This window comes from Centruroides sculpturatus, unplaced genomic scaffold (assembly GCF_000671375.1).
Source record: "Centruroides sculpturatus isolate CEXI.00-Female unplaced genomic scaffold, Cexi_2.0 scaffold1495, whole genome shotgun sequence".
Classification (NCBI taxonomy): domain Eukaryota; kingdom Metazoa; phylum Arthropoda; class Arachnida; order Scorpiones; family Buthidae; genus Centruroides; species Centruroides sculpturatus.
Genome location: NW_019385682.1, coordinates 123,466 through 133,329, shown reverse-complemented (window position 1 = coordinate 133,329; position 9,864 = coordinate 123,466). Strand labels below are relative to the sequence as shown.

The following is a 9,864-nucleotide window of genomic DNA, read 5'->3' as shown; positions in this document are numbered from 1 at the left end:
GTGGATCTAAGTTTAAAAGATGCAGAATAAAAATTACTATAAAATTATATATTGATGTTTATCATGTTTGCTTGACATCTACTTGGCACTTTTTTTGTTGCCTTAATTAATGAAATTCTAATATATTATTAAAAATAATTATTGGAAATTTGGAATTGATATTTTCAGAAAATCAAATTTTTATTAAGAGTCAATATATTTATGCAAATATGTTTTTGTTTGAACTCTTCTTCTAGATTATAACAATATCTTTACTTTTCAAGTAAATTTATTAATATAGTAATATAGTTATTTTTCCTAAAATTATTTTTCTACATTTATAAAATATTATAGACATTATAGAAATTAAAATTCATGGTGAATAATTTTTAGAATTTTCATTCATTGAAAAACTTGGAAAGATTGTTCGATTGTCAATTTCTTGAATTTACAGTACTCTCTGATTTTAAAAAATAAACAGAAATTATTTTGGTAATTATATTAGAAATTTTATTTGATATCTTCCTAGATAATTTCAAATTTAAATCAGGTATACTGTGTAACCAAATTTTCATGCACTTGTAATCCAGGGTCGGAAAATTCCAGTTTTATTGATTTTATTCAATACATTTGAAAAAGAAGAAATTAAGTTTTATATAATATAATATATGAATCATCATGCCCCTATTTGTAAAAATTTATTTTAGTTATTTTATTTATAATAAAATATAAAATTAAAAATTTTTCACATTAAATTTATTTTGAATTGTAATTAATTTTTATAAGGTAAAAATTTTTAATTTTACTTTAATCTAAAATTTATATATTTATATGTAAATATAACATGTGTAGTTGTAATTTTGTAATTAAATATTAAAAAGTTAATACTATTGATAATACTAAGCAGAAAAATAAAAAACATTTCTACTTAGTATCAACTTGATAACATCAATATGAAATCTGTATTAAAAATTACAATATAATCAGTTACAAAATTGATAATTGCATACTTTTTTTAAAACAAAATAATTTTTTTTACATGACACTCTTTTAAATTTGCTTCTTAAAAATTAATAATTATTTTTATTATATTAAAATCCATTTATTTTTATTATATGGATCTTAAATTTAATTTTATTTACTTACCGCTTTATTCATTTTTAATAACTCCTGTATAAACTTACTCATTATTGATACCATCAATAGGTTATATTTCAATTCTTCTTTAAGGAAGAAAAAATTATAAGAGATACTATAATTTTTCAGTCTGCTAGAAATGATCTAAAAGTATTTCTGAAAAATATATTAAGCACAAATTTTAGCTTTTTTGAAATATTAATTTATTCGAACAAAATAAAGACATAACATAATAAAAAAATTTTTTTAATAATGTTGTTATGGATTCTTATATAATTTTATGATTTTGTAGTGAAGATAATATATCAAAGAATATATATATATATATATTGATTTAAAATAAATAGAAAACTGTGTTTTAAATTTGATAAAAATTCAAGTAACAGCAGAATTTATAAAACTGTAAATAACATTTATAATCTGTTTTATCCTTTGAATGTTTAATTAACATAAGCTAATTTTTATACAAAATTGTTCTTCTGATTCTTCTGACTTATTTTTATAGATGCAATGAATATATTTAATTATTATATATATGGATTTTTTTCACATTTATATGTATTATATGCAAACACAAAGAAGACAGTTATTTGTATATTCTACTAATGCATTTGAGTTATTAATAAAACAAGACATATATAAGTATACTGAATACTTCAGATGATGTAAAATTTTTACAATGATCTAGATTAATCTCAGTTAGTAATTTTAGTGGGTTAATCATATCCAATAAAGTTACTGCTGAATATTAAATATATAGAGAACTCTTGTTGAATTTCAAGATTATTATGATATATTTAATTTTGGATAGTAAATTTATATCAATAATCTTGATATTCATCAAGAGTTTTCTCTCTATTTCATACAAACATATAAATATGAACATAAAATATTCAAGATATGTAAAATATATATTTTAAAGATGATTTTAAAAACTGGATATATTTTTCATGAAAAAATTCTCACTTTTTAAGTGTTTGGAAATGCACAAAGTGGAAATTAATAGCTATTTTAATAAATTTAAATACTTTTTTTCAAAAATACCTGAAATTAATGGTCACATCTTAATTTTACTTCTTAACTTTATCATGAATTAATTTTAATAATAGATTATTTCCTTCATATGCTTTTATATTTTTGAAATTACTTATATTAATATTAAGGTTATAAATATTTTCAGTTATTTATATACTTAACATTTTTAGAATTTTAGATGATGAATTTTGATTAATCATTTCTAATTATATAAATTTATATTCTTTATAGTGTATTAAATTTTAAAATTAAAATTTGTTACATATTAATAATTTTTATTTTTTTATATACAGTAATTTTAAGATGATATATTTTTACTTTTGATACATAATAATTTGTGCACAAACCTTATAGAACTTTTCCTCAGTTTATATATTTATTTATTTTAAAGTTTTCTTATTTAATTTTATTTACAGTTTTTCCAGCTATACATTCATCATCATTTATTACTAGAGAAGTTATTAATAACATCAGTTTGTTATACACTGTCAAAGGAAATGATTCATCGTTAAAGCCTTACCTTCTAAGCGGACATCTCGACGTTGTGCCTGTTGATGAAACACAATGGATGGTTTTTCCATTTGGTGGAATAAAAAAAGATGGTTTTGTATATGGAAGAGGAACAATTGATGCAAAACATATAGTAATGGTAGGCTTTAATTTTCTATAAATGAAGTAAGGTAATCTGCTGTTTAAAATGTTTTTATCATATAACTTCCTTATTGTAAAATAAAATTCTGGAAAAAAAATGGTGTAAAAATATTAACTGATCTTCTAACATTGATTTAAATTATGATGCCAGAATAAACATGAAAATTTAATTATATAAATGTTTCATTGAAAATTTCATTGTTTGTCATGAATAATTTTGAAATTATTATTGAATTCACAATTTCTTTTAATCTATTAATAAGATAACTAGAAATTCTTTCAAATTTTAAAATTATAATTGTTATTAAATTACTAGGATATCAATCAGTTTTCATAGTTGAATTTCTGTTAATCTGGTATAATCTGTTTCATTCATCAGTGTGTTAAATATAATAAAACAAATTAATTTCAAAATTGTTTTCATCTGGAAAAATCTTTACACACAGGATATAGATAAATGAAATATCCCAGTATACTGGTTTTGATACAGAGAACCGTTAGCCTGAAAACTAAAATTACTAGGAATAAAAATAAGTTTCTTATGTCATACAGTATATTTCAATTTTTTTCATATTGCAATGTGGANAAGTAACAACATGTAAAATTTTTATTTGTTGTACAGTTATTTATAATTGTGTGGACCGAAAGATAATTTTTGGGAAAATTGAAAGTATTATCAGGTTTATACGTTATCGAAGGTATCAAGGTACAGTCGACTCCCCCTGTAACACGGGAGATACGTTCCGTTCTTTATGAAATTGATGTTCTACGAATCCTTAAATACATGAGCCAATCACAGCCCGGCATGTATGCAGTTTACAGACTACGGCTGTTTGAAAGGTTTTCTTCCATAAAATTAATTGATTCTAGACTAATTCAACTCGACATTTCCAAAATACATATAATTTTTTGGGAATAATCCATATAAACTATGCTATAAACAAAAAATTGTAGGATTACTTACAGAGCGTGCATTTTGACGACGCCATTGCTTAAGCTTGTTTCGTTGTGGAGCGGTGCATCGAATGGCGCTCGCATGCTTCCTGATAAATTATTTTTCAGCAAAAACATTTTTGCTGAACTTTGGAGACATCATTAATATGAATATAATTTTTATGGCCGTTAAATAATAAATGGTTTTTAGTAGGTCCACTGCTTGTTTAAACTCAATGGTTTGTGCAATATCTGCTATTGGTCTAGATTTGACCATTCCTGTCACAACACGAGTCGGCAATGATGATTTGCTGAATTATAAGAGTCTCTTTTAGCGTGTTTATACGAATATGGTTGCAATTTTTCACTGTCATGTAGGAATCCGAACTATATGAACCCATTTTATAGGGGGTCTACTGTATATACATTTTGAACTAGATTCCATCGACACAAACTCACATTAACATAAATTTAAACTATGGAGGATATTTAAATCATAGGAATTAATGTGAAATTAATTGATTATTTATTCGTTTATGGCTTAAATAATATACGTGTATTGAAATTTTATCCCAAACANAATGGCGTTGCATGCTTCCTGATAAATTGTTTTTCTGGGAAAATTTTGCTGAACTTTGGAGACATCATTAATATAAATATAATTTTTATGGATGTTAAATAATAAATGGTTTTTAGTAGGTCTGCTGTCTACAGAATAAATATGAATCTTTACACTAAACTCAACGGTTTGTGCAATATCCGCTATTGGTCTAGATTCGACCAATCCTGTCGCGACATGAGTTGGCGATGACGATTTGCTGAATTATACGAGTCTCTTTTAGCGTGTTTATACGAATACGGTCGCAATTTTTTCACCATCATATAGGAATCCGAACTATATGAACCCATTTTGTGGAGGGACTATTGTATATACATTTTGAATTAGAGTCCACTGACATAAACTCACATTAACATAAATTTAAGCTATGGAAGATATTTAAATCATAGGAATTAATGTGAAATTAATTGATTATTTATTCGTTTATGGCTTAAATAATATACGTGTATTGAAATTTTATCCCAAACATATAAATTTTAACATAAGGTTTTCAAATCACATAATCAGTCCAAACTTTTAAAAAACATTCTATTTTCATTAGCCATTTGTTCGATAACATATATACCTGATGATGTCTATTTCGCTGAGATGAAAACGTTCATAAAGTTTCTTCTTTTCTGGTTATTTGCTGGTGTTGGTTTTATGAGTGATATATATTTACACAAATCAGTTCTTGAGATGTATTGAAAATATTAGCTAAATAGACATTTGTTCTGGTTATCAACATTTAGTTNTATATACATTTTGAATTAGAGTCCACTGACATAAACTCACATTAACATAAATTTAAGCTATGGAAGATATTTAAATCATAGGAATTAATGTGAAATTAATTGATTATTTATTCGTTTATGGCTTAAATAATATACATGTATTGAAATTTTATCCCAAACATATAAATTTTAACATAAAGTTTTCAAATCACATAATCAGTCCAAACTTTTAAAAAACATATTTTTGTTAGCCATTTGTTCGATAACATATATACCTGATGATGTCTATTCCGCTGAGACAAAAACGTTCGTAAATTTTCCTTTTTTCTGGTTATTTGCTGGTGTTGGTTTTATGAGTGATATACATATATATTTACACAAATCATTTCTTGAGATGTATTGAAAGTATTAGCTAAATAGACATTTGTTCTGGTTATCAACATTTAGTTTTTAATCTTGATAACAAGTATAACTTGATAAGAACTTCCTATACTACTTTTTAGTCAGTAAAAATATAAACATTGAATAACCTGATTCTTGATTAATACCAAACAGTCTGTCAGTTCTTATTGGGCTATATCATGTTTACATTTAATAATAAGATAATGAATAATTTTTGCTTAGAGATAGACATTTTCTTTAAGAGTTTTTGTATCCTTTACTTCACAAGTCTAAAAAATCTAATAAGCATAGCTGTATTTATTAAAAAGAAGTAATATGGTTGATAATTTGCAATATCAGTTATTTGATTGGATTGATAATCATTATATTTGAAGTTATAAAAGTATATAATTTATTTTTTTTTATTATTCTTGGGTTGATTCTATTAATAAACCTATTAACTGAAATTGAATGTATACAGAAAATCATATTTTAACATTTTATTTTGTTTATTTTAGCAAAGCAAATATGTGCTATTTTATTCTGTTTAATATTAATTTCTAATATATTTGATTCAAATAAATGTTCTCATTCATTAATAAGATTGATTCAACAGCATTGTATCTGATTTTTGAAAAAAAAAGGAAAAATCATCTACACATACAATTTGCTACATCATTTAAAAATGTATTTGTTATAAAGGTAATTGATTTCCTAATATTTTTATTGAAAATATTAGGAAATCAGTTGAAAGTAAATTTTCAATTGATAATAAACACTAAAACAAATCATGGAATTTTTTGATATTCTTTTGTTCATTTCCAAATTGATTTGAAATTCAATAATTGAATATCACAATTTTTACACTAATACTTTTGTGTATTGTTGCCACATGAAAAATATTAGCATTTCATTTTGATTGAATTATAGCTTTGTAATAATAATTTTTATATCATCATTAATATTACCAAAAAATAGATGGCTAATACTGTTTCATACTCTAGTCAAAAATATTTACTATTTCAAAATGTATAAAAAAATATTTTGATTTTATGTATTTGTTAGAATGCAAAATAAATAAACATCATAATAGAAAATTATTTTAATTATTTATCTTGTTGTCTATTTTTGTGTTTTTAAATATGCTAAATTTCTTGGTAGATTCNTATTTTTGTTAGCCATTTGTTCGATAACATATATACCTGATGATGTCTATTCCGCTGAGACAAAAACGTTCGTAAATTTTCCTTTTTTCTGGTTATTTGCTGGTGTTGGTTTTATGAGTGATATACATATATATTTACACAAATCATTTCTTGAGATGTATTGAAAATATTAGCTAAATAGACATTTGTTCTGGTTATCAACATTTAGTTTTTAATCTTGATAACAAGTATAACTTGATAAGAACTTCCTATACTACTTTTTAGTCAGTAAAAATATAAACATTGAATAACCTGATTCTTGATTAATACCAAACAGTCTGTCAGTTCTTATTGGGCTATATCATGTTTACATTTAATAATAAGATAATGAATAATTTTTGCTTAGAGATAGACATTTTCTTTAAGAGTTTTTGTATCCTTTACTTCACAAGTCTAAAAAATCTAATAAGCATAGCTGTATTTATTAAAAAGAAGTAATATGGTTGATAATTTGCAATATCAGTTATTTGATTGGATTGATAATCATTATATTTGAAGTTATAAAAGTATATAATTTATTTTTTTTTATTATTCTTGGGTTGATTCTATTAATAAACCTATTAACTGAAATTGAATGTATACAGAAAATCATATTTTAACATTTTATTTTGTTTATTTTAGCAAAGCAAATATGTGCTATTTTATTCTGTTTAATATTAATTTCTAATATATTTGATTCAAATAAATGTTCTCATTCATTAATAAGATTGATTCAACAGCATTGTATCTGATTTTTGAAAAAAAAAAAGAAAAGGAAAAATCATCTACACATACAATTTGCTACATCATTTAAAAATGCATTTGTTATAAAGGTAATTGATTTCCTAATATTTTTATTGAAAATATTAGGAAATCAGTTGAAAGTAAATTTTCAATTGATAATAAACACTAAAACAAATCATGGAATTTTTTGATATTCTTTTGTTCATTTCCAAATTGATTTGAAATTCAATAATTGAATATCACAATTTTTACACTAATACTTTTGTGTATTGTTGCCACATGAAAAATATTAGCATTTCATTTTGATTGAATTATAGCTTTGTAATAATAATTTTTATATCATCATTAATATTACCAAAAAATAGATGGCTAATACTGTTTCATACTCTAGTCAAAAATATTTACTATTTCAAAATGTATAAAAAAATATTTTGATTTTATGTATTTGTTAGAATGCAAAATAAATAAACATCATAATAGAGAATTATTTTAATTATTTATCTTGTTGTCTATTTTTGTGTTTTTAAATATGCTAAATTTCTTGGTAGATTCATATATTTGTATTTATTTATGAAAAATAAAAATTAAATTTGAAGTATTTTTGAATATATTTAGCCTTTCTCACAGTAAAACATTTTACTAAATGACAATTCTAATTTTAAAAAATGTATTTGTTTTTAAGTAGTAATTTATATTAAATAAAACAGTATTGCAATTTTTAAATTAAAATAAGTCATTATAGCTGAAAAACAAAATATTTTTTACTGATTTCACATAACTGATTAGTCAAATGTGGTTTCCGAATTGACTATTTAAATAAAATATTATTGATGTTTTTTAAGCTTTACATTTAAATAAAAATGAAATATATCATTAATTAAGTAATACAAATAAAGGAGTTTTACAATTTAACATCTTAAATTATTTTATCATAAAAATAATAATTTATTTTAAGATATACTGGTATGATTAATATAAAATATATTGAGATCAGTCTCACTTTATATTTAATAGAATTACATTGTAACTTTAAACATAAAACGTTTCAAATATTTTTAGGTTAAATATTTTAATACTTTTTAAAAAATTCATATTTAAATTATTAATTTCTTAAAATATATTTCTACTTATTAGACTTTTTATAATATATATGAATATATAGAATTTCATTTTTAGGTAAGTAATATAAAGTAGTTTAATACTTTATCAGTGTTGTAAAAACATAGAGGTTTCTGTAACATAATAGTTTGTAATCTTCATATAATCATTAGAAATATGACTGTCTACAGAATAAATATGAATCTTTACCTGCACTGTTTCACAGAATACAGAAAGAAAATTTTTTTCTTTGAAGATATGATCAATAAGTACCAACTAGTATTTTATCCACCTCTCAGGTACAAAAATGCAAGTCACATCCTAAGTCATCAGAACAATGTCCTCTGTCAGGAAAATGCATCTAATTTGAGAAAACCATAAGGTTTTGATATTCCATGTATTTGAGACACCTGATTTTTCAGGAGTATTTTTTATTTTATTGTTTTCATATTCATTGCTTTTTTTTGTTTTATAAAGATTTAATTTTTTTAATACAGTGGGTGATCGGTTAACGAACAAATCGGCTAGCGAACACTTTCACTAAAGATTTTTATGTTCGGACAACGAACACCTCTCAGAACAAACACAATAAAAAGAGAAGTAAAATAATGAATAACGATTGGTCTTCCCTTGTCTTCAGACAACAATTCGAAACTTTTTGGAGTGCAGGAGACGTCAACATCGATGCTCAACTCGGTATATACTGATTGGATAGTATTCCTCTGAACTTTGAAACTCTCCCTTGTAATTCCAGCCTTTTATTTTTCTGACAGAAACAATTTTTTATAGTATTCACAAGACTGTTGGGCAGGCACTCATTAAGTTTTGCGTCGGTTTTTATTTTCGAAAGGTGAGAGTATAATAGCAAAAGTAGAGAGTGGGCAGATGTCTGATGTCTATTGCTGCTGGGCAGTATGGCTTGAACAGGTTTACTGTAAGCCGCAGTTCAATCTTATCTAAGAAAGATACTGTATAATCAAGAAAACTCAAGCAGCTAAAGGAGTAACAAAAATCACATCTGAGAAATAAAGAATATTGAAGAGCTTGTAATGGAACCTGAAACTGATCTGACGACAGAAGAACGCCAAGAACTCTTAGATGAAGAACACCAAGAAACTTGGTGAGATATGTTTTCTTCTGAAAAAGAATCCAAACCAGATTGAAGTTAATAGGCTTAGGGATCTCTACAATTACAATGCTATTACTTACTTCCGAAAAATCCTGAAGAAGAGAGAAAAGCAATCGACATTAGACAGATTCTTTAACCCTTTCAAACAGAAAAAAAACACGACTAATAAAAACGCAAGACTATGTATGTATGTATTTTTATTATCATCAATACATATAAATAAAGGTAGTAAGAAAGTATATATTTTTTTATTTTGGGGGG

The 9,864-nt window shown here is 23.9% G+C and overlaps 1 protein-coding gene across 1 annotated transcript in view; it reads left to right on the top strand.

Annotated features, from left to right (window-relative positions):
- LOC111641161 (N-fatty-acyl-amino acid synthase/hydrolase PM20D1-like) overlaps positions 1 to 9,864 on the top strand; it is a 55,295-nt gene that overhangs the window by 7,326 nt on the left and 38,105 nt on the right. The window contains exon 2 of the mRNA XM_023387287.1: positions 2,568 to 2,800. Within this exon, the coding sequence (XP_023243055.1) occupies positions 2,568 to 2,800 (233 nt within the window). The remainder of the gene's footprint in view (positions 1 to 2,567; positions 2,801 to 9,864) is intronic.